General features: G+C 46.3%; 3 protein-coding genes and 1 long non-coding RNA gene across 4 annotated transcripts; 2 read left to right on the forward strand and 2 right to left on the reverse strand.

Moving 5' to 3' along the window:
• Positions 1 to 948: 948 nt before the first annotated feature.
• On the reverse strand, positions 949 to 3,785 carry LOC120709157 ((+)-neomenthol dehydrogenase-like). The gene is made up of 4 exons (XM_039994702.1): positions 3,346 to 3,785; positions 2,777 to 2,971; positions 2,252 to 2,651; positions 949 to 1,980 (listed from the first exon to the last, which is right to left on the reverse strand). Exons 1-3 carry the CDS (start codon positions 3,724 to 3,726, stop codon positions 2,253 to 2,255), a joined length of 975 nt encoding a protein of 324 aa, XP_039850636.1. The 5' UTR covers positions 3,727 to 3,785; the 3' UTR covers positions 949 to 1,980; position 2,252.
• A 10,763-nt stretch (positions 3,786 to 14,548) lies between these two features.
• Positions 14,549 to 16,320, forward strand: LOC120709158. The gene is made up of 2 exons (XR_005689581.1): positions 14,549 to 14,998; positions 15,137 to 16,320. It is a non-coding gene; the product is annotated as an uncharacterized LOC120709158 (long non-coding RNA).
• Positions 16,321 to 17,800: 1,480 nt separating this feature from the next.
• Positions 17,801 to 18,572, reverse strand: LOC120710820 (anther-specific protein RTS-like). Its single transcript, XM_039996392.1, has one exon. It carries the CDS (start codon positions 18,477 to 18,479, stop codon positions 18,105 to 18,107), a length of 375 nt encoding a protein of 124 aa, XP_039852326.1. The 5' UTR covers positions 18,480 to 18,572; the 3' UTR covers positions 17,801 to 18,104.
• Positions 18,573 to 22,973: 4,401 nt separating this feature from the next.
• On the forward strand, positions 22,974 to 24,498 carry LOC120709159. Its single transcript, XM_039994704.1, has 2 exons — positions 22,974 to 23,478; positions 23,599 to 24,498. Exons 1-2 carry the CDS (start codon positions 23,293 to 23,295, stop codon positions 23,956 to 23,958), a joined length of 546 nt encoding a protein of 181 aa, XP_039850638.1. The 5' UTR covers positions 22,974 to 23,292; the 3' UTR covers positions 23,959 to 24,498.
• Positions 24,499 to 25,162: the final 664 nt, after the last annotated feature.

Here is a 25,162-nt window from a genome sequence, read left to right on the forward strand (position 1 = left end):
CCACTGCATTCAACCCAAAAAACAAAGAAAACATACAGAGTGGCTCAGTTCAGGGCCTTCAGGCAGCTCCGGATCAAGGGCGCCCAGCTCTAGTACTCCGTAAGTCTATAAGCAGATTACTGCGAACTACTAGTGCCCTAAAAGTCATTGTGGGTCATCTTTAGTTTTAATTTAATTAATAGTACTGCTTTTGGTGAAATGTGCTATTCATTCGAACCAGTATCAAATTCTACTAAAAGAGTTGGTAATAACTCTTTTTTGTAACAAACAGAGTTGGTGACTCCAATTTGCACCTTGTATGCTGTAAGCATCTAGAGAACGCTCTGTAAATGAAGTGCAGAATCATTTCTGCTTGCTACACATATCAGTGTGCTTGGTCGACAGTATTTACAGGTACGATTACGGCAAGGGTGGGGCCACCATGTAATGCTAATGAGATGAAATCCCTGGTATGGAGATGATGGAGACGAAACCTCCATCCTTTTCCAGATCAAGAAGCAAGAGAACCCATTGATTGTTTGCCTGCTAGCTGATATCGCAACCACCTGCACCCAAACCGCAAAATGGTATGTGAAATATCACCTTTCATGACCCACCTTTCGTGATCCGTGCAGAATATATAGAAATATATTCACGAATGTTTGGACACCAATTATAAATATTAAATATAATCTAATTATAAAACCAATTGTACAAATTGCAAATAATTCACGAAACGAATCCATTAAACCTAATTAGTCTATGATTTGGCAATGTTGTACTACAGTGAACATGAATGATGGGTTAATTAGGCATAATAGATTCATCTCATGATTTAGTGTCTATTTGCACAATTAGTTTTATATTTAACTTATGTTTAGTTCCTCTAACTAATTAGCATTCAAACGTCCAATGTGATCCAGACTAGAAATTAGTTTCTGGATCCAAACAGCCTGAGTCCAGGCAATGTGATCCAGACTAAAAATCATTTATATATGCTTACATGAGTGAACATCCAATGATCCAGACTAAATTTTATTTATGTGCTTGCATGAGTGAATAAGTTGGAGGTCAGCTACACGCCCTACACCTCCATTGGAGGATGCAAATCGCAAGGTCCAGGCAGGCAGGTAGAGGCAGAGGTGTCCCAGAAACCCGAGCACCACATGTGCAGGCAGTGGCTGGCTGATGCCGAATTAAATTGGTATCGTTGACGCCTCTGCCTACTACTAGTTTCTACCCCCACAAACCGATGGCGCCCACAGGACGATGAGGATGACCCTCTGAAGACCAGCTATGCAGCAGCAAGTTGTCTTGTTTTCCTGCCCGGCATGGCCTTGTTCTGGATTTTGCAGGCTCAGATGATTGGAAGCACGATGGATATGTGCATGGCTCTGTGCTTCTTTATCTGCAAGGGATAAGCTTGATTGATCGCCGCTGATTTGAGAACGGCAGGCATCTTCAGCGAGCATACAGCCAATCTGCCTCCCACCTAGAAGGTCCACATATTCAGTCTGAAAGATGGTACAGTAATTCAGGATTTGTAGATTCATCTTGGCCGGAGCGATAGTGCAATGGTAAAACCAACCAAACATGTACTACAGAAGAAGGGAAACTCGCTAGTGAAGTAGCCAAAACCAAATGCAATCCTTGAGGTGACGTGCACTTCAATACAGGTCATTCTTGTAGGCTTGTAGCACTTCAATACAGGTCATTCTTGTAGGCTTGTAGCACTTCAATACAGGTCATTCTTGTAGGCTTGTAGCACGAGTAGGAAGCAGCCAGCTGGTCATACTTCCTCATTGCCATTCTGGTGGTCCTAATGAACATTCCGCTTTTATCACACTTCATTAATGACAAAGAAACATTTACTAGATCACTTTAATTATCAAATTTGAGGCCATGGCTTTCCATCAATGTGACATAGTGGTACCCATCAATGATCTTGACTATCTGCTTGCCATATGATTGCTCTTAAACGTGTCAGTCTTCAGGAGTCGCCTATATAGATTCCACAGGAATGGTACCAAATTAGAAACGGTAAAAGAAACCATTTTGAACTAATTACAGCACTAAGTAAACAGATCAGAGAGCACTCTCCACAATGGTAACTTCTGTCTGTAGCTATTATGGATCATAAATCTTAATAGCAATGGTACATTTTAGTTAGTGAACAGCGATCAAAGCAGTTTGCACATATGGGCTGAAGAGATCTTTTGTCCTAATTTTTTCTACTTGCAGCTGGAAGCAAGAATATGAATAAGTCAGTCACCTTAGAAGCTTATCTCGCGTCTCTCAGCAAAGAACTTCCCATTTGTACCTAGTTCAAAGGGTAACAAGGCCAGCCATACTCCTGTATCAGCACCTTCTTCAGCAGAAATATTCCCTTCCCAATCAGTCATGGCAGTTTTTACCCAGCCTGGGCAGAAACAGTTAATGTAGACCTTTTGGCCTTCAGGTCGATCCGACAACCTCCTTGACATGAGTCGTGTATAAGCATTAACAGCAAGCTTCGAGACTGAATAGTCCGTGTACATCTGAGGCCACTGATTGGAGGACAAAGTACCTTGCCTTACTTGCTCCAGAAATTTCTTGATCATCTCATCAATTAACTGTTCTGATAAACAGTCATCATTCAATAGCTGATCTCTTAGGCTGGTTTCACCAATTCTCTGATACCATATAAAATAAAAATAAGATCAATAACTTGTAAAGTAATGATCTATGCAACGGTGCCTCATGTTAAAAGTCACACTAGATCACACTGGAAACAAAGGAATCTGTCAAGCGTACTTACATTTCGTCTGCCATTGACTCTTCCAAGCCTTGAGCTGACATTAACAATCCGAGCCCCATAAGGAGAGGGTATCATTAATGGTATCATGGCATCAATCATGCGTTTCGTGCCATAATAATTTGTCTCGATGACTTGCTCAGCAAACTCGACAGAATTGTCTGGTCCTTTGTTGAAGTTTACACCTGCATTGTTAACCTGTAGCCGGGTTAAGGAATAATGTATGCATTGTTACGTAGATGTATAATGTATGCAAGCATCTGTCAGTAAATAACACTGTCAAGACATATCAAAGTTTAAGGAATTGGCTTCCTACCAGCTTAGCTATGCGCATAACAATACAAAGAATCTTATTTTTGTTCCATCTCATTTCACGTTTAAGGAATTGAAAACGCAATTCAGCAAATATCGTATTTACTGTTTGTTTCTGACTTGACCGTGGCTCCACTGCCACAGTCCTTTTCTCCCATTCTATCAATCAATCAATTAGACTGCAGCATCCAGGAACAAGTGCTAGGACCAGTATTGCTGGTTAATTGAATTGGTTTCTAAAGCGATGAGAATGCGCTTACAAGGACATGGATGCCGCCGTGGGTTTCCAGCGCCCAGGTTGCGAAGGCCTCCACAGACGCGGCGTCCGCCACGTCGAGCTGCCGCCACTCCACGCTCACGCCCGCGCCGTCGGGAGCCTCCCCCCGAATCCTCTCGGCCGCGTCCTGGCCCCTGGCGGCGTCGCGGGAGGTGAGCACGACGTGGAGGCCGTGGAGCGCGAGCTGGCGGGCGGCCTCGAACCCTATCCCGCGGTTGGCGCCCGTGACCACCGCCACGGCCCGCGGCTCCAGGCGATCCCACCACCTCTGGTGGGGCTCGTAGGGGAGGTCGCGGAGGAGGGTGACCTCGCGGCGGCGCTGCTCGCGCCGCTCCCGCGCCGCCTCCTTCCCTTTCTTCCCCATCGCTCTCGTCGCTACCCCTAGTCTCCAACCCTCCCTTCGCAACTGCGCTGCGTCGGCGTGACGTGAGATGGAAGTACGTGGGCCTTTTTTTTTTGGTAGGCCGTGCCAACTTACAGCCGCTATGTATGGGCCTTGCTTAGCCACAACTTCAGACTGGATTCAGGATTTGATCATTACAAGACGAAAAAAAATCAGGGGGCGGAAGGTGAAGCAGGGCTCCATGGGCTGATGAAGGGTATCTGATTGACGGAGGAGGAGAGCGAAGTGCAAGGAGCATGGAGATCAGGAGCGAAGGAGATGGGGATGGTGACACAAGCTGTAGGGAAATTGTTCTCGCAGAAGTCAGGGTATGCTGATGGGATTGTGCGTGCTGTTGGAAAGGTTTGGTGCCCGGAGAAGGGGATCAAATGCAAGGAACTTGGTGACAATTTGTTCCTTTTCTCCTTCTTGCAACCCGGCGGGAAGAGAAGAGCTATTACGGAAGGGCCTTGGGATTTTGGGGGAGATTTGTTAGTGGTGGTGGATTTTGATAGTACGATGAAATTAGAGGACTTGGAATTTAATTACATTTCAGTCTAGATCCGTGTCCTTGATTTACCTTTCGGTTTGATGAATGTGGAAACGGGGAAGGCAATTGAAGATAAGGTCGGGGAGACCATTGAGGTGGAAACGGACCAAGATGGGTCTGCAGTAGGTCGCTACCTACGCATTAAGGTGCGTCTGGACATCCGTAAGCCTTTGAGGAGAGGTGTCACCATGGAGGGTGAGAAGAAAGGGGATAAGATCTTGTGTCGGTTCCAATATGAGTTCCTCCCGAATTTCTGCTATACTTGCGGGCTGCTTGGACATGTTGATAAGGAATGTGATGAGGGAGATTGGAGAGTCAAGGAAAAGCAGTTTGGGAGCTGGCTACGAGTAGCACCAACAACTCGTAGGTCACAAAGTGTTTCAAGAAAGTGGTCAGAAGGAGGGAGTTCGGGGGGAAGCCGTCAATTGAGAAATTTTGAAGATGGGCTGAGGGGTACAGGGAGGGGGAGTGGTGATCAGAGAGCTCTTTCTTCAAAAGGATCCTTACTCACAGATCCTGATTTGGGGAATAATGACTCAGGCCCACTAAATCCAAACCCTCAGCTAACATTGATGGTGGACAAGGAGGAAGCTAAGAAGCCTGAAAAAGAGGAGCCGGGATCACTGAGCGTAGTAGTACAGAAGAGAGATGAGAGGGTAGATGAAGCTGATGTTGTTCATGGCACTAATCACGTAGAGGGGGATGATAAGGAGACCCAGAGTAATATAAAACAGCGGGAGGAGCAGCCATCTGTGGAGAAGGACACGGAAGTGGACCCTCCTAAGCATGGGAAGGATAATTCCATTAAGGGGACCAGCGCACATGGTAATGTGCCCAACACTGAACAATGTAATATTAAACAGTCCCAGCTATTGGAAGGAGGAAAAGAGGAGAAAATGCAAGAGCTTGGTAAAAAAGGAGGGAGAACTTATAAAAAATTCCTATAACGACAAAGGTGCGGATGGAATCTGGTCAGCTCCATACAAGCAGTAAAAGGAGTTCACAGGTGATGGAATGGGAGGAGCAAGAAGAACTGAAGAGGGCTAGGAGGAGTTCGGGGGAGGGGAATGCTGAGAAAAATGAGGATCATAAGCTGGAACTGCCGGGGATTGGGGAACGGCCCGGCAGTTCGAGGGCTTCTGGATGTCCAGAAGCGGGAGGACCCCGATATCCTATTTCTATCAGAAACAAACATGACAGTAAGTGGATGGAATGGTTTAGATGGAGATTGGAGATGCCTAATATGGTAGCAAAAAGCAGTACGGGTACTAGTGGTGGTTTGGCTTTGTTCTGGAGAAATAGTGTGGATGTAAATGTGAAAAGTATGTCAAAATACCATATAGATGCAGTAATTAAGGAAGTAGACGGAGGGAGCTGGAGGTTCACTGGAATATATGGAGAATCAAAGACTGAAGAGAAGGAGAACACATGGGCATTGCTTAGGCTGTTAAAAGCTAAAAGTAATCTGCCGTGGTTATGTAGTGGAGATTTTAATGAAATTCTATTTAATTGTGAGAAAGAGGGTGGTGTTCCAAGGGCTGAAGCATGTATGGAGGGTTTCAGGAAAGCATTAGAGGATTGTGATATCCATGACTTGGGCTTTACGGGCGACCCGTTTACTTGGAGGAACCATCACCATATGGCTGCCAGCTACACCAAGGAGAGACTAGACCGAGCAGTGGCAAACAGCTTATGGAGGGCTAAATTCCCACTTGTGAAGGTGATTAATGGGGATCCCCGGCATTCTGATCACAGACCAATTATTGTCGAAGTCGGGAAGAGTGAAGGTAAATTTGATGGCAGCCCAATGCAAAACTTGAAGAAATTTGAGGCACAGTGGTTAGAAGAGGAGGAGTGTACTGGCCGAGTAGTACAAGCATGGTCAAATGCGATAGACATGGGGGTTTCATGTGTTATGGAGATCCAAAAAAAGGTTTTGCAAGAGTTATGGGAGTGGGATAGAAATGTGTTGGGGGAGCTGAAGAAGCGTATTAGTAAGGTAAAAAGGGAGTTAGAGGGGTGCAGGAGGCGAAGTATTTCCCAAGAATTAGTGAACCGAGAACATTTGTTGCGTTATAAGCTCGAACGCTTGCAGGATCAACTTAACATATACTGGAAGCAAAGAGCTCACGCAACTTGGTTGCTTCAAGGGGATCGGAACACGACGTTCTTTCATGCATACGCCTCGAAAAGGAGACACAAAAACATGCTGAAGACATTGAAGGACGATGGTGGGGATGTGATGGAGGGGGATAGAATGAAAAGCTTTATTGCTAATCATTACCAGAATTTGTTTTTATCCCATGCAGGTGAGCAGTATGAGGAGGTGATGAGCTATGTGACCCCTCGTGTTACACAAGAGATGAATGATGCTCTTCTTGCCCCTTTCTCTGATGATGAAGTGTGGGCAGCACTGGGGAGTATTGGAGATTTGAAAGCACCAGGAGCTGATGGTATGCCATCTGTTTTTATAAAAAAATTCTGGACTCTTGTAGGTGATCGAGTTAAAGCAGAGGTGCTGGATTTTCTAAACGGTGGGGAGATGCCACAAGGTTGGAATGATACGGTGATTGTTCTGATTCCCAAGGTAAGGGTGCAAGAGAAAATCAATGATTTGCGCCCAATCAGCCTTTGTAATGTGCTATACAAAATAATATCAAAAGTTCTTGCTAACCGACTTAAAAGTGTGCTGCCACATATTATCTCCCCCTCACAAAGTGCTTTTGTTCCTGGGCATTTAATTACGGATAATGTCTTGTTGGCTTATGAATTTACTCATTTCATGAATAATAGGAGGAAGGGAAAGGAAGGAGTAGCAGCTATTAAACTTGATATGAGCAAAGCCTATGACAAAATGGAATGGTGTTTTTTGGAAAACATGCCGCTCAAACTAGGATTCAATGTGCAGTGGACAAAGCTTATTATGAAATGTGTCACCACGGTTTCTTATCAAATTAAAGTGAACGGTGAATACACAGAAAGGATCCACCCTCAGCGTGGGCTAAGACAAGGTGACCCACTTTCGCCTTATTTGTTCCTTATGTGTGCAGAAGGCTTGTCTGCAATGTTACAAAAAGCAGAGATGGAAGAGAAGATAAAAGGAATCAAAATATGTCGTAGTGCGCCAAGGGTTAATCATCTTTTCTTTGCGGATGACTCTCTGATCCTGATGTGGGCAAGCCAAAGTGATGCCAATGAATTAAGGCGTATCTTAAATGTTTATGAAAGAGCCTCCGGGCAGGTGATAAATAGAAGTAAGTCCTCTATCTTATTTAGCCCGAATTCTGATCATCAAGTCAAGTTGCAAGTTAGGAGTATTCTATCAATAGATCAAGAAGCCAGAAGTGAGAAATATTTGGGTTTGCCGGTAACTGTTGGTAAATCTCGAAAGAGAACCTTTGAGTACATAAAGAAGAAAGTATGGGTTAGGATCCAAGGGTGGCAAGAGAAGCTCCTTTCAAAAGCTGGAAAAGAAATCCTTATAAAGCCAGTGGCACAATCTATCCCAACATATGCTATGTCTTGCTTTGATCTAACAAAAGAGTTTTGTGATGAGTTGAGTACTATGATTGCAAGGTATTGGTGGAGCCAACAAGACAAGGTGAATAAGATACATTGGCTGAGTTGGGAGAAACTCACAAGATCTAAGAAGTCTGGTGGATTAGGTTTCAGGGATTTATATTTATTTAATCAAGCTATGCTGTCTCGACAAGCTTGGAGGTTGCTAACTTGCCCTGAAACACTATGTGCACAAGTGCTAAAGGCCAAATACTTCCCAAACATAAGTATGCTGCGATGCACAGCTCGTGATGGTATTTCTTATTCATGGAGAAGTATTCTGATAGGAGTTGAGTTGCTAAAGGAGGGGATCATTTGGAGAATTGGCAATGGAAGTTCTGTTAATATTTGGTCTGATCCATGGCTGCCACGAGGACACACGAGAAAACCTGCTACACCAAGGGGTCAGTCTCTGTTGACAAGAGTTTCAGAGTTGATTGATCCACAGACAGAAAGCTAGGATGAACAGTTAATCCTTGAGACCTTTTGTCCAGAAGATGCTCAAGCTATCCTTGCAAATCCCATTGACATGCAGATGGAGGATTAGCCAGCTTGGCATTTTGACCCAAAGGCCTCTTCTCTGTCAAATCTGCTTATAAACGTGCAGTGCAAATCAGGGACAGCAAGCTGAATAGAGATGCTTCAACCTCTGGTTCGAATATTGAAAAGGGAGGGAGCTTTTGGTGGCAGAAAATATGGCAGCTAAAACTCCAAAACAAGGTTAAAATGTTTGCCTGGAGAATGGCTCACAATAGCTTGCCAGTGCGCCGAAATATTGCAAGGAAAGGGGTCAAAATTGATACTGTGTGCCCAATGTGTAATTGCCTAGATGAGGTCTGTGGCCACCTTTTTTTCAAGTGCAAGAGAGTTAAGCAATGTTGGCGCCAAATGAACCTTGAGAACATAAGAGTGATGCTAGAGCAGTGCAGGAAGGGAACTGAAATAATGAGCACAATAGTCAACCTGGAGCAGAAATTGTAGCATAGGATTCTGATTTTTTTATGGCAATGGTGGTTGGCAAGAAACAAAGCTAATGAAGGGCAAAAAATGGCCAGTGTATCAGAAGTTTGTAGTAACACGACATTCCATTTGTTGGAGTGGGAGAAGCTCCAGCAATTGCCCACACAAATCTCCCAAAAATGCAATGTAAAGTGGAAACCACCTGCGTCTGAATTTTTCAAGATCAACTGTGATGCTTCTTACAGCCACAACACTGGTACTGGCGGCTGGGGTTGTGTAATAAGAAATAGTAGAGGGGATGTTTTGGAAGTGGGGTTTGGAAAGTTGCAAAGGCTTTCAAGTCCACTGCATGCAGAAGCAGTAGGAGCGATGCGGAGTGTGGAGCATGCTGTCCAATTGGGAATGACTCATATTGTTTTGGAGACAGATGCAACAATTCTTGGTGAAGCACTTAGATCATCTGCTTGGGACAGGAGTCCGTATGGGGCTTTGTTTAGGCAAACGTGAGATTTGTTGTACTTTGATTTTACTAAATCTGTAATCTCCGTTTGTAATAGAGCATGTAACCGAGTTGCAGATAGTTTGGCTGCCTATGCTGCTAGCTTGGTCGTGGATGCCTCAAAAATATTCATGGACCATGTACCAGAATTTGTATCTCCGTTGGTCTCCGGTGACAAACCTGGAGCTCACGTTTAATGGAATGTTTTTTCCATTTAAAAAAAAAGACGAAAAAAATCATTCGGAGGCTTTCCCTAAAAAAAGAATTATTCATAGGCTGAAAAGCTAAAACACAAACTAGTAGTCAATCTATCATCTATCAAAAGTTGAAACAATTGAAACTTTTTCTCACCAAGATTAGGCCCACCGCACTCCTCACAGAGGCTCCACATATCAGTCCAAAAGATTTGACGAAAGAGAGGGGAGTTTGATTTCGTCAATGTTTCCCACCAAAACCAAAACGTTAATATTTTTTACACCAGCAGTTTTCTATACCCACCTCTTATACCCGTGTATTACTTTTCTTTAGCGTATACTTTTACTTTTCTTTCCACATTCATTCACCCATAATTCGCGTCATTATTTATTTTAGAAGGATAATAATTGACATCATTGTTTATGGAAGAAAAAGAAAGATGTGTATTTTTTTTGGAATGAAAATAAATAACATCATTGCTTGATAGAAGAAAAATTAAATATGTGTCTGTGTCACGTACGTCTCCACTAGTATTTAAAACTGTCTGAAAAATTATCTACGGTGCCGTATGTCATACTTTTGCTCTCCACTCTAAATTAGGAGCTTGTTTCCAGGGAGCCATTTTTTTTCTAAACGAATTGCTTTAGAACATGAGCGAAAAACATCACCCCTCTGATTCCACCGCACTCTCCTCCAGTTTGACAGCCCTTGAGGTGGTGCTGGCACGAGATCTCTGGAACTCATCCTGCGGCTTGGTTGAAGAACCATGCTCAATGGCATGGAGCTTGGTCACCTGAATCTCCACCTGCTGCGTGGTGGCAAGAATCTTCCCACCCTCGGGGAGGGAGACGACGCCCTCGACGTCGATGGCGATCTCCCGGGTCAGGGTGGCAGCGAATCGCACGGTCCGCGTGGTCACCCCCTCGTGGGCGCCGGCGACGACCACGCACCGCACCGTGCAGGAGGTCAAGGAGTTGAAAAGCACCACGACGGCCCTGGTGCTGCCCAGCGGCCGGACCGAGAGCACCTTGCCGAAGAGCAGGACGTGCTTACCCACCATGGCCTCTCCGAGGTCGCGGGTGGACGTCCACGGCCGCCCGCGGAGGAACATCTTGAAGGGGACGATGCCGTAGGAGGACGCGTATGGGTCCGCTGCCTTCTTGGACCTCCCCCTGCTCCTGGTGTGCTTCTTGCTGGTGCCGGCGGCGGAGGCCAGCGTGGTTGTCTGATGCTCCATCGACGTTAGAGGAAGTTCGAGAATTAATTAATTAATTAATATCAAGTACATATACCAGAGGGCCAAGAATTGGTGCAACCTCCTGAGTCGTGGCCCCACGTACTATTCAGGCGGGACTCACATGAGACCAATGTACTATTCAGGCGGGGCCCACGTGGGGCCCACGATTCTATTAAGTTAGTCTTTTTATCTTAAAAAAATATTTTCCTTCCATTATTTGACAATACAAAATATATTTAACTACTTCCTACATACAAAAATAATAACTAAACTTTGTATACTACATTTACATGTGCTAGTTGTACTACTTCTTGGGTTTTGATTTCCCTCCGTAAACCCACAAAATATAATTAAACTGTTCATTCATTTCTAATCTTACTTTTTTTCCTACTAAAGTAATTAAATTATACCTACTGACAAAAAAAATTCTAAGGAAAAATTACTTGTATCTCTATACTACAATGCTTGAGATTGGCGCGCTCTCAGACACAAGACTACTATGCCGCTTTACTGTAATTTTTAGATCTAACTCAATACATCGATACGATGTTGCTTCGAATATAGTAACGTATAATATCTTTCTATTAATATTTTAGGTCCACGTTTTTGGTATAGTCGCGCATAGCGCGCCAACCTGACTAGTTAATTAAGTACATATACTAAAGGGCCAAGAATCGGAGCAAGCTCATGAGTCGTGGCCCCACGTGGGGCCCATGCACTGTTCATGCAGGCCCCACATACTATTCACGTGGGGCCCACGTACTATTCAGCGCGGGACCCACGTGGGACCCATGTACTATTCAGGCGGGACCCACGTGGGACCCATGTACTATTCAGGCGGGACCCACGTGGGACCCACGATTCTATTAAGTCAGTCTCTTTATCTTAAAAAAATATTTTCCTCCCATTATTTGACAATACAAAATATATTTAACTACTTACTACATACAAAAATAATAACTAAACTTTGTATACTACATTTACATGTGGTAGTTGTACTACTTCTTGGGTTTTGATTTCCCTCCGTAAACCCACAAAATATAATTAAACTGTTCATTCATTTCTAATCTTACTTTTTTTCCTACTAAAGTAATTAAACTATACCTACTGACACAAAAAAAAATTCCTAAGGAAAAATTAACTGTACCTCTATACTACAATGCTTGAGATTGGCGCGCTCTCAGTCACAAAACTACTATGCCCGCTTTACTGTAATTTTTAGATCTAACTCAATACATCGATACGATGTTGTAGCGAAAATGGCCTCTCATGCCATATTTCAATATAATGTTTTGGCGATTGATGACACACGCAACACTTGAACTAATGTGTTTGCTTAGATGATATACTCAGGCTTTTAGGTTCAAGTGATGACAAAGAGAAGAGAGGCGAAGCTAGGCCCGAAGGGCCGCCCCTACGGGGGTTCCGCTACCCGGTTAGCGGACGGGGGTCGAGGGGGAGCCACCCCTCGCGGGTCTCAGGGCAGCGCCCTGAAACCTAAAAGAAATCAAGTCACCGGTTGAACCGACGCCAAGCAAATTACACACGTCGGTGCATTGACTTGAGCACGTCTGGGAGTTTTAGTATCACCGGTTAAACCGACGTAAGGCAAAATGTACTCATCGGTGCAATGACAGAGATGGCCTGCGGGCTAGGGTTTGGCACCGGATGAACCGACGATAGGAAGTTTGAATACGTCGGTGCAATGGCAGAAGCAGACCAAGAAAAATGCATACATCGGATGAACCGATGATGCACCGGTTAATGGCGTCGGTGCAGTTGTCCAGAGAGTTTGTTTTTCAAGGAGACAGTTGCACTCACCGGTTAAATCGACGCTAATATTACATACACCGGTCGATTGCGTCGGTTGATTGCCCGTACACGTAACGGCTAGTTTTCAGTGGGCAGTTTAGTATCACCGGTTAAACCGACGATGGAAATTTGGGGAGCATCGGATTAACCGGTGTTAAGCACATTTCTGGCAGCTTTTCTCCAACGGCTATATTTGCTTGTGCTGCCTATATATACCCCCAAGGCCGCACCATTTGAGAGTGCTGGAGTTCAAGGAAGTATACAAGAGCTAAAGATCATCTCCAACCACCATAGAGCTTCATTGTACATCATATAGGCTTAAGCACACTTGTGAGAGTGCTTAGTGCTTGTTATAGGGATTAGTTCTTGCGAGAGCTCCCTTGAGAGAAGTCTTGCTGCGGCAAGCAACTTGTGATCCGTCGTGTGACCCTCCGTCTTGGTGTGGAGTGGCAACGACACTTTGTGCGGGGGAAGAGGAGGCCCCCTCCTTGGTGGAGAAGCTCCGTAGTGGATTTCGGCCGGGTGACCGAGAGAGACGGTGGCGGTGCACGAGACTCGGTGTCTTGTGGGCACTTGCCTTTGCTTGCCGGCATCGCCATTGGTGGCGTAGTGCAAGACGGTGATCGGAAGAGCCTCGGTGTCCCGTGGACGTAGGCGTTTATGCCGAACCACGTTACATGACCGTGTCTACTCGGGAGTTTGCATCCCTCTTGCACTTACCTCTTTACTTACCGCATTACGTTTCCGCACTTACTCTACCTTGCATACCTTTACTTTCCTAGTTAGTTTGATTAGGACTAGCTAGGTTGCAAGTCTTTTTAGGGGTAAGTAGAGAGTAGCATAGATAAACCTTAGTCATAACTAGCATGCGTAGGACGTGTTAGGTTTATCTTATGCAAGCAGTTTGAGCCCTAGGTTAAAAAGCGATTAGCGACCCTATTCACCCCCTCCCCCTCTAGGGTCGGACACCCCGGTGATCCTTACAGATGTTCCTTCGAACATAATAACGGATAATATCTTTCTATTAATATTTTAGATCCACGTTTTTGGTACAGGCGCGCGTAGCGCGCCAACCTGACTAGTAATATACTAAAGCTCCAAGAATCGGAGTGTTTCCGTGAATCGTGGCCCCACGTGGGACCCACGCACTGTTTATGCGGGTCCCACATACTATTTAGGTGGGATCCACATGGAACACACGTATTGTTCAGGCGGGACCCACGTGGGACCCACACGCTATTCCGGCGGGACCCACGTGGGACCACGTGCTATTCAGGCGAGACCCACGTGGGGCCCACGGTTCTATTAAGTGAGCCTTTTTATCATTTCCCTGAATCCTGGCCCCACGTGGGACCCACGCACTGTTTATGCGGGTCCCGCATACTATTCACGTGGGACCCACGTGGGGCCCACGGTTCTATTAAGTGAGCCTTTTTATCTTAAAAAATTATTTTCCTTCCATTATTTGACAATACAAAATATATTTAACTACTTCTTATATATAAAAATAATAACTAAACTTTGTATACTACATTCACACATGGTAGTTCTACTATTTTTTGGCTTTGGGTTTCCCTCCGTAAACTCACAAAATATATTTGAACTGTTCATTCATTTCTAATCTTTTTTTCCTACTAAAGTAATCAAACTATACCTACTGACACAAAAAAACGAATTTCTAAGGTAAAATTGTTTGTACCTCTATACTAAAATGCTTGAGATTGACGCGCTCTCAGACTCTAAACTACTATGTCGTTTTACTATAATTTTTAGATTTAACTCAATACATTGATACGATGTTGTTTCGAATATAGTAGCTAATAATATCTTTCCATTAATATTTTAGGTCAATGTTTTTGGTAGCGCGCCAACCTAAAGTACTCTATATCATATACGCCCTGGGGAGGGAGCCCTGAGGGCGCCCGGAGCCTCTCCGAGCGACACGCGGCGGGAGAAGAAGGCCGACGCGAGCCATGGACCGCCGGTTTGGTCGTTTCCCCGCGACGCACTCGCTGCAAGTGGGGCCGTGTGCCGCACCGCCTCCCCCGCAGCGCCTCACCTACGCCTGGGTCCCACCCGAGATTTCGCACCGCCGCTGTCCGCTCCGCCCGGCCGCCCGGGGGATCAGACCGGCGGCATCCCGGTGGGGGATGTGGCCCGCTCCGCCCTCCGGCGCCGTCGTTCGCCGAGGTCCCCATCCCCTTCCCCCTCCCATTCCATCCTGGTCACCGCGGGCCTCCGCCATGGAGGATCCTGGGCACCCCCTCCCGAGCTCCCCACCTCTCGACCTCCTCCTCCGCCGCCCCTGTTCCTCCGTGTTGTTCCTCCTGACAAAATCGGCAGGTGCCTGTTCCTCCGTGTTGTTCCCCTTCCGGATTCCTTGCCGTCGTCGCCGACTCTGATGGGTCGCTGCTGCCCTCTCGTGCCTCCGCTCTCGCTACTGGTACCATTCCTCGCCACGCCCTCTCTCGCTGCACCATTCCTGACGAGGTCAAAAGGCCGGCAACAGTTCCGGTCGCAGCCCCTCGATCATCCGCCCAATTGCTTCCTCACCGCCCCATCACCCTTCATCTGCCTGTAGTTCTCGATTGGACCGACATCCATGAGGTCACACAAATCCCAACCTTGGTAGCTCTACTGCCAGCAAGATGAAAGGGACAGCTCCGAAGAACAGCGATGGTGGGTGAGCCCCTGAGCGGCCCTCTCTCTCTCTGCTTGATCTGATTTGATTTTGGAGGGTAGTAATCTTTTTTATGTTTGCATAGCCCCTCTCCAAATTCAGTGTTTTAGATGGTTAGAATAAGTAACCTCTTATCGCTGAAGAAAAGTAGCATTCGTGAATACATTCAGAGATCTACCGCTCTTCATGCTAGATTGATGCTGCGTTAGTTCCACATGATATAATGTATTTTTGTCTTCTAATCATCTATTTGGCTATATTTTCTGCACGAAATTGTCCACAAAACTTGATTAGTAACATGGGTGGGTATACATGGAGTGGCAGAGTCCAACTCTGAATCCTCAGCAGTGCAGTTGTATTCGTCAGAAATCAGGATATGCATTGCTCCATAGCAGCGGACTGATCCAGCAATGGTTGGGTGTTTCTCTTAGGCTTAATTTCATCAATGTTCAAAGTGCAGGAATCCATGGTCCTGAACACATCAATTAATATCTCTTCTCTTTTACCTTTTCTGCCCCTACCTACAATAATCAGTAGTTTCTAAATTGTATGTTCACGTAGTATAAGTGGGACTAAATATTTTTTTGATTTGTACAGTGTCATATGTTTCTTCTTATACAAATAGCTTAAGCTTTCTGTTTCATGTTACTCTTGTCAGTTTATCTAACAAAAGAACCAACAATAGTTTGCACCAATTGAGTCTTTGTGAAGTTGAAATTGCAGGTTCTTTAACATTGTTGTGTATGTTTATTGCGGTTTCAGATGACCCTTTAGTTTAAAATAAATGTAAATGTGATACGCATACATTAACTCCTACAAGTAATTTATCAGCAAACATATAAAACATTCACATACATGGTTGTTGACTTAGCATATTTCTACTATGATAAGACATCTTTTTTGATAGGGCCCAAATTCTTCAGCATAGCAACCATGCTGTGTAATTATTTGTACATTACGATAAGGTAGTTTGTTCCCCAATTTCTCTGATTTCTTTGCTGCTTCAGTTTTGATGTGTTTCTTCTGTCAACCAAAGTACTTTATTCTATACTTTAATATAGAAGAAATATTGCTGCCTTCGCATACATATTCTGTTGATATGATAAGCCGATAACACCCAACTGGGAGCTAATTGTACTACCTCATCGTATCTTTCCAGTTTACTCTGCTTCGCTTTGGCTGCTCATTCAACATGTTCAACATTCAGACAACATAGAAAACACTGCTGTTTCGGAACGGACGCGGCGTAGCGCGCCAATCTTCCTAGTTAGTTCTATCGATGCTGGTGATCAGTGTCGCCGCCGCCTCCTCTTGGGGAGTTCGAGATTTGTAGAGGAAGAAGATTTCGCGAGCAGACGGTTTCAGACTCGATCCCATCGGAAATTGCCATCCAGAAAGCCCAATAGTAGGGACGGAAGTTTATGGGCCTCTATTTCGTGGGCCAGAACGCGGAACGCCACTCAAACTATCAGGAAATTTGTAAATTTCAAGTGCTCTCATAATTTCTTATCCATCTTTGTTCATACCATTTTTCATACGTGAAGACTTCATATTCGGTATACGAGATAATTTCCGGTAAAAATGTGATCACCATTTCACTGCAGCCATGCCGTGCAGAACACTACTACAAAAATTATTTTCCGAAGAGGTCAAAAATTATTTTTCAAGGCGGGCAGGCCCAACCGCCTCAGAGGCATCATCATGGTTTTCCATGCCCACCTCGGTAAATTAAAAAAATAAAAATAAAAAATCCTGCCGAACCCATCACGGGCCTGGCGAGCCCATCGGCCGCCACCGCCGCCAGCGCATCCCGCCGCCACTGGATCCTGCCCCGAGGCCACCGGATCTGGCCTCGGGAGGGCGTTCCGCCGAGCTCGCGGCCGCCGGATCCCGTGCCGCCGAGCTCGCAGGCCCCAGATCACGCGCCGCCATGCCCCGCGGCCGAGCTCGCACCGCCATACCGCCGGGCCCGCGCCTCCGCACACCGACGCCGCCATCGGAGGGGATGGGAGGAGGGAGGAGGTGGCACCGCGGAGGGCCGTATCCCGCGCCACCGAGCCAGCGTGGGGGGGACACCATGGGACGGGACGGAAGGCAAGCGGCACCGCCATGGGGGCGTGGGATGAGGGGGCGGAGAGAGAGAGAGCTGGGACTGGGAGATGAAGGAGAGAGAGTTAGGGTCTGCTTGTTCGTACTACTTCTCAGCAATTGGGCTCATATGGACTACGTCTGGGCTTGGTCGATTAACCGAGATGGTTCTTTACAAGTTGTCCCCTCCGAAAATAGTACTATTAACCGAGGCGGTTCTTTATAAGTGGTCCGCCTCGGTTAATATGTTTTGCGAGGCGATTTTTTTGACCGTCTCGGTTAATAGTGAAAGACTGCCTCGGTTAATCAAAGTTATTAATCGAGGCGGTTATTTTTCCTGCCCGCCTCGGAGGTGTTTTAAAAAGGTCGCGGTAAATCATTTTTATAGTAGTGGAAATTCGTTTATGCACAAAAAGGGGAAAAAACAACCGAAGAGCTTTGAACGATTGCCATCATCATGTAGTAGTATATATATAATGAAGTAGCCATTGTATTATTCATGATAAGCACGAGTTTTGCAAAGCCATTGGTAGTGTCTAGTAGTATGGAATGCATCATCAAGTACAACCATAGGTGTGGGAGGGACATAATTAATCTTATTCAGTGGCATATACTATATATATATATATATATATATATATATATATATATATATATATATATATATATATATATATACTTTCGCATGTCATGGCATTCGATCGTTTAGTTAGCTAAGTGGTGGCGGGATTATATAAATATATTTGTGTGTGATCGGTAGAACGGATGGCCGGGTAGCTAGCTAGAGGTTGGTTGAGCAGCTGGAGCCGCAGAGCAATGCGTTGTTGGTGCACTTGAGGAGGCAGACGGGCAGCTGCACGGGGTCCAGCCCCAGCGCCGGCTTGTAGCAGTCGAGCATGCACCCCGTCACCCCGCTCCCGCACACGGTGACGCACTCCGTCAGCCCCGCCAGGGGGGACCGGCTGCCGCCGTGGTGGTGGTCGCGCCAGCGGGGGCCATGGCGGTGCTGCAGGCCGCCGCCAGCAGTGTTCTTATTCATGGCCACCGCCGCGGCGGGGCCGCCGTCGCCGAACCTGGCCGCGTCGGATGGCGACGGGGCCACGGCGGCGGCCGCGACCACCAGCGCCAGCAGGAGCGTCGCCGCGGCGGCCTTCATGGTGCGGGGCGCGCACACGTCCGCGTGAATAATTCTTCCGAGTCCGATCGATCGCTGAGGAGTGAGGACGGGGTGCGATGAAGCTAGGTGATCGAATGCAGAGCTGCTGTATGATCTACCAGTATGTTGGGTTGAGCTATATATACATAGGTATCTCGGCTCGGATCGGAGTTGGCGTATCGCTTAGGAGAAGGTGCAAGCACGAGAGATACGTGAGGAAGCATGCAGCACCCGAGACGGAACGTGCTCACTTGCCCCGCGCAACAACATAATTTGTGTGAGCAAAACAGGAACAGAAACAGGCCCCTGCAGCATGCATGCATGTTCACCTGCGGCCGAACTGTACTTACTTGCCGTTCTCTCGCAAATCTCTCGCCTTATACTTCGTTCCCCATTGCCATCTATCACCGGTAGAAGAATTGTATTGTTTCGGCAACAACTGTACGTGCCAAGCGTCTATCTACCAGCTAGTAGTTGTGGAAGACTACGGGAAGCACGCAAGTCGAATAAGCCGCGGATCGATCGCGTTTTGAACCCTGTTAGGTACGGCTGATGTCGAACACGTGTGCATCATGTCGAGATGCCCGAGTTGGTCTAAGGCGCCAGATTAAGGTTCTGGTCCGAAAAGGGCGTGGGTTCAAAACCCACTCTCAACACGATATTTTTTTTATTTTTTCCAGGTTCCAATTTTATTTTTCCAATCAGCTTCCGAAATAGCATGAGAAGATTCGTGCTAGATTTGTCCCGCTCTCAGAAAGAATAAGTTGCGATGCAACCAAGGTGCTCGTTCTCGCACCCTCTGCCGCACACCCAGCTCCATTCTCCGCCTCCCCGCCGCTCGGCGACCAGCGCCCCCAACATGGCAATTCTTCCGCCGCCAGCCATTACTCCTCGAGAACCGACGGGCAGCTCCTGACTGATTGGATACGAGCTGGGCAGTACAAAGATTCAAACAAGAGAAGGGGGTCACTGTTCGGAGGAACCGGCGCGCCGCGGCAGTACTATTAACCCAGTCAGTGTCAGTGGGGGTTTTATGGAGAATTTCATGACATTAAATATCATTAATTTTGCTGACATGGCAAAGAAAGAGAAGGATGTAATTCATGAGATGTGAGAAGAGTTTCATCACTATGAAACTCATCTAACACGGTTACCTAGTTTCCAGTCTAGGTATTTGTGCCCATGAAATTCTCACTGAGACTTGGCCAGTCTCAGTGGGAGTTTCATGGGTACAGTTACCTAAACTGAAAACTAGATAACTGTGCCAGATGGTTTCATAGTGATGAAACTCTCATCACATTTCGTGAAACTCCATCATTCTCTCTTCTTGTCATCTTAGCAAAAGTGATGGTATTTAATGTCATCAAACTTTTCATGAAACTCCCATTGAGACTGGCCTTAGACTTAATATGGGTGAATTTGGACGAAATTTACTATAGCAATCTTCAATCGAAGATTAGAAGGACTAAATATGATCTAATTAGAAAACTAATTATATGAATGATGGAAAATCACGAGACGAAACTATTAAGTCTAATTAAATCTTTATTAGAGATTTTTTTACCGTAGCACGATATTGTCTAATTATGGTCCAATTAGATTTAAATGATTCGCCTTGCAATGACACCTGGGGTTATGGAACATGTTTTTGTTAGTTATCGATATTTAATATTTTTAATTAGTGGTCAAACATTTAAAGTTATTCTAACACTGAAAATTTTTTGGAATCTAAACACATTCATACGCTAGTCTGCATGTTGCGGTTGGCCAGTGGTCGGTTCGTTGAGGCGTTTAAGCAATAATCGCCAGCGTTTGTGCCAGGTGACAGACACAGACTGACAGTGTGGTACTCCCTCCATCCTAGAATATAAGTATTTATTGATTTTTGCTGATTATGTTTGACCATTCGTCTTATTTAAAATATTTATGAAAATATAAAAACAATTATGATATACTTAAAATATATACGATGATAAAACATGTCATAGCAAAATAAATAATATTTTCACAAATTTTTGAATAAGACGAATGATCAAACGTGAATCACGGAAATTGATAATACTTATATTTTGAGACGGAGGGAATATGAACAATGCGCCACCACAACCAACCACCAGATTCTCACCTGCTAATTTGTGCCGTCACTCACGCAAGCGGTCCACCGGCAGAGTACCTTTCTCGCCCAGTTATATTGTCCACCAAGTTCTGCTTGTAAATTGTGATAAAAAAAATGAAGTTTTGCTTGTAAACGTTTTGCACTCGACTACCCTCTGCTGGGTCACGCGGGTGACCTCAGCTATCACACGCTCAGATTTTATGTTTTAGGTCTAAAGTAGCATAACAAATCGGTCCACACATGTAATCCAGTTAAATTTGTTTCAGAACAAATTTTTTTATTTCAGAACAATTTTTTAATTATTCAAGCAATACAAAAAATTTGTTCGGAAACAAAAAAAATTGTTTCAAAATTAAAAATAGTTATTGGACCTTGCGTAATGGTTTGACTGCCGGTCGCCCAAGCGACTCCTAATATTTGTGTCTTCAGTCCCAATTCTCAAGTTAGCAGTAATAACATCTTCAATTCATCATCGTTTGGTTAAATATTTATCAAGTCCAAACCGTTCGTGCTGCGTAAAAAAGCAGGGAATTCGCATTTCCAAATGGGCCTCCAGCCCACACTACATAAGGTGCAAGTGATAGTGGGCAGCCCATACATGCTCATAGATCCAACAGCAGCCTGCTTAACGTACAGGCCAATGCCTATGTACGATGAACGCTGAGAATCCAGCGACGACCAATGGTTGAGCTGTTCGGACGACGACTAGTCGGGAGACTAACTAGCTGAGGTTAGGTTACTATGGTTAGGTCAGGCTCAAGCAGGCAATGAATGATAAACCAGCTCATTCGCATGGCCCAGTCACATGGGCGTCTCGTGCGCGGGCGGCTTGCTTACCGAAACAGGAAAGTGAAAAGGGAAAGTGGCAGCAGCCTTCCATTCAATTCCCGGATGGGCCTCCGGCCCAGAGGGAGCCGCGGTGCGGTGGCACGCCTCCCAACCGCCACCGCAGCGCGAGATCGGGGCCATTCCACCGCCGATCCGACGGTCAGGGTCGTCTGCGGCGGTAAGTCGGCAGGGCGTATTCATACGTAGCCGTAGACGACGACGAGGCCGGCGCGAGAGGCGGGACCACACGCAGCGCAGCGGGGTGGGCGGGGGGCAGTTTGGTCATTTGGCCGCGAGAGGGGAAAAAAAATCTGGCCTGTGCAGTGCAGAGAGGGAGAGAGAGGGGACAGGACGTGGTCGGTGCGTCGTGCGTGTCAGGACGATGCTGGCCAAGATCCGGCGCTGCACCGATGGGCGTGAGATCCAAGGCGCCCGCCTCGGGAACAAAGCTGAGTATTACTACTACTTTTTTTAATTGCCCCTGCAACCCGGCAGATCTTTAGTAATTAAATTAAACGCCTGTTTTTCATCATTTCTGAAATGAACCATTTTTCCATTCGCCCATAAGTGCTTTTGCGTTTTCAGGGTTTTAAAAATATTTCCCCCCACTGTCTTGTACATTTTGCTGTTTCAAGAATTTTATCAGGATGATTCTCGGCCTAAATTTTGAGAATTATATATTCTTATTAAAAGCAACAATCAAAATACAGGACGCTGTGCGCGTGAGCAAGAAAAAGCATCGATCTAATCTAAGTATACGGAATTTGTGGCCCGAGATGAGTTTTCTTGTTGTGGACTACAATTAAGTAGGAAGATATCACCCCCTTATTCTTGTGGTTTATGCGTGTTAACACATTGAGAATCAGATGCTTTTGCGACCAACTTATCAAGAGGAGGCTCAAATAGTCGAATTGATAGGGTGCGGATCGGTGTTCCGAAACTTGCTTGGTTCTCATCTCCGGATGAGGTTTCATGGCAGCTAAGGAAAGATTGAGTAATGAGCTCATATAACATAAGAGACGATGAATGCCATCGATGGCTTGATCCTAGCTGGAACGAGGATTACGGACCATCACAATTGCTAGGTTATAGTATGGCGATTCGGCGGCTAGAGATTAGCGGAGCATAGGCGAAAATCAAACACACAAGATTTGAGAAAAATGAAAAGTGAGCAACGCTAGGTTTGAAAATGGAGATCGCTCGTGCAGTAGAGAAAAATGGGGCAGATATTTCAAAAGCCCTCCTTAAGAGTTCCTCATCACCCGTCGAACATCTCCAGGCTACGAAGTCAGTCAGGTACGACCGTACGAGTGGTGCACGTATATGGTATGTATGTACTCCGTATGCATCACAACTCACAAGCAACCGATGATATATTTTCCTATTTGTTTAGCGAAGAGAAGAGGCGGTGGACAGGGAGGAGAATATATATAATAAAAAAACAAAAACGGCAGGGGGGGAAAAAACGGCAGCTTAAAAAAGAGGGGCGCGGGAGACGTGGTCCACCTGCCCACCCGGCGCCAACCCGGCGGTTGGTTGGTATATTTGTGGTGCTCCGGGGCGGTCAGCACCGCATCGCCGCCTATCCTCACCAGCCTCAAGAAAAGGGCAGGCAAGGCGAGAGGCGAGGCCAAGGCCAAAGGCCAAGCCTCCTCCCCCCGTTGCTTCAGTTCCTCCGTTTGCGTTCCATTTCCTTCACCCCATATCTAATCCTGGACCGACCTGCAAGAAGCAGCGAGAGGAGAGGAGGAGGAGACGTAGATATATAGATAGATAGCCAGGGAGACTCGTCGGAGCTCCTCCGGGAAAGGAATTTCTCCGTGGGAGAAGGGGTCAGATCTTTGAGACGACCAGCAGGAGGAGGAGAGGATGCCTTCCAGAGCGATGAACCGGCTGCTCTTCGAGTCCTCGTCCTCGTCCGGCGGCGGCGGCTGCAGGGAGGCCGAGCCGGCCGCGGCGGTGCTCTGCGCCCCGAGGCCGCGCAGGGCCCATGTCCACCCCTGCAGCGCCGACCTCATCCTCGGCCCGCCGCCCTTCCTGCTCACCAACAACAAGGTACCGGGTCAAATCCACACCAACCCCTGTTCTTGCCTTGGAAAAATCCCTCCTTTTGCCCCTTCTGGTTCGTGTTCTCGGACGAAGATCTCATCTTTTTTCCGCTATCCTTATTTACAGAGCAAGGAGAAGACCAAGGCACCGGAGGCGGAGGTCGACGGCGACGAGGACGGGGGCTGGGCGCTGTTCGGCGGGTCGCCGCCGGCGCGCGCGGTCAACCCGCTCGTGCACGACCCCCACTTCCTGCTCAACCAGCGCCACCCTGCCGACTCGTCGCCGTTGGAGCTCGGGATTTTTGACCACCAGAGCCGCAGCAACTACAGCCACCGCCCCACGTATATTAGCAGTAACAGCAGCAGCAGCAGCAACAGTTTTGCCCCGTCGTTCGCGCCGGCCGTGAGGATCCAGGGGTTCGACGTCGCCGCGTGCCGGAGCGCCCACTCCAACGGCGGCGGCCGCGTGCTGTCCGCCCGCGCGTGAGCGCGAGAGGCGGATCGGAGCTCCGGCAGCCGGGGCGCCGCCGAACCCAGGGGAAGACCTCGAATCTTGTACAGTTTTCGCCGGCCGGCCGTCTTAGCTTACTACTACGCGTACGTGTGTTTTGTGGTATATACAGCAACGCTTTTTATTAACAGCAGATCAGATCAGCATAGGAAGGGGAGAGAGAGAGATCGTTAAGAAGAGCAGATTGATGATCACCGATACACAGCAGGGGATGATCAAAGGGAGAGAGGAATTTTTTCTTATAATTTTTTTTTCTCAGCATGGTTTTCTCGTCTTGTGTTGTAAGCTACAGTAGCATATCTTGTTCGTTGTTCGGGCGCCCGTCCTGTAGATATCCATCAATGTTTCTAGTTGAGGAGGTCCGTCCTGGGATGGTGATAAAAAAAAGATGGCTTTTGCTTGCTTAAGCAAGCCGTGAAGCTACCGCCTCCATGTAACCATGGTTGTATGTATAAAGAACTGTTTACATAACATGATATGTAATCAAGAAGTCAATCATCATTTCTGAGCTGTTCATATCTTCTTTTTCTATTTTCTATTTCTAAAAAAATCCGCTCGTGTTCGTGCAATCGTGCCATGCCTAGCTTAATGATGGTCATCATGGTAGGGATGGCAACGGGTATCCGAAACCCGATGGGTTTTTTTCATTAGGGTGCAGACATAGACTAAATTCTATACCCGCGGGTTTTTTAATGGGATAAAATTCGTATCCGTCGGGTTTGCGGGTGCGGATTTGTTCTTCAAGTACCTAAACCCGCAAACCCGTGGGTATAATAAACCCGACAACATATAACCTAAAATACTAATGTCACAAGGTCTTGTATCAAAATAAGGTCCAATCACATGCTAAGAGAGACTTAGGCTCATGTAATTCCATTTTTTTATTTCCATCGATGATTACCTATTTATAGACTCATTTGGCTATAATGCATTATTTGTTTATGTTTTCTATTAAATTTTGTTGTTTCTTCTATCGGGTACGGAAAACCCGTGGGTAAAAAAAATCCGCACGGGTATGGGTACGGGCATGAAATCATACCCGCGATGGGTATGAGTTTTTTAACGGGTACGATTTTATTTTGGCGGATGCGGATTTGGGTTAGTAATACCCGACGGGTTTGTACCCGTTGTCATGGGAAAGAATGGTGGGTGGCGGAACTGGCCGCCCCTCCCACGGGAA

Source organism: Panicum virgatum, chromosome 5K (assembly GCF_016808335.1).
Source record: "Panicum virgatum strain AP13 chromosome 5K, P.virgatum_v5, whole genome shotgun sequence".
In the NCBI taxonomy this organism is placed as follows: domain Eukaryota; kingdom Viridiplantae; phylum Streptophyta; class Magnoliopsida; order Poales; family Poaceae; genus Panicum; species Panicum virgatum.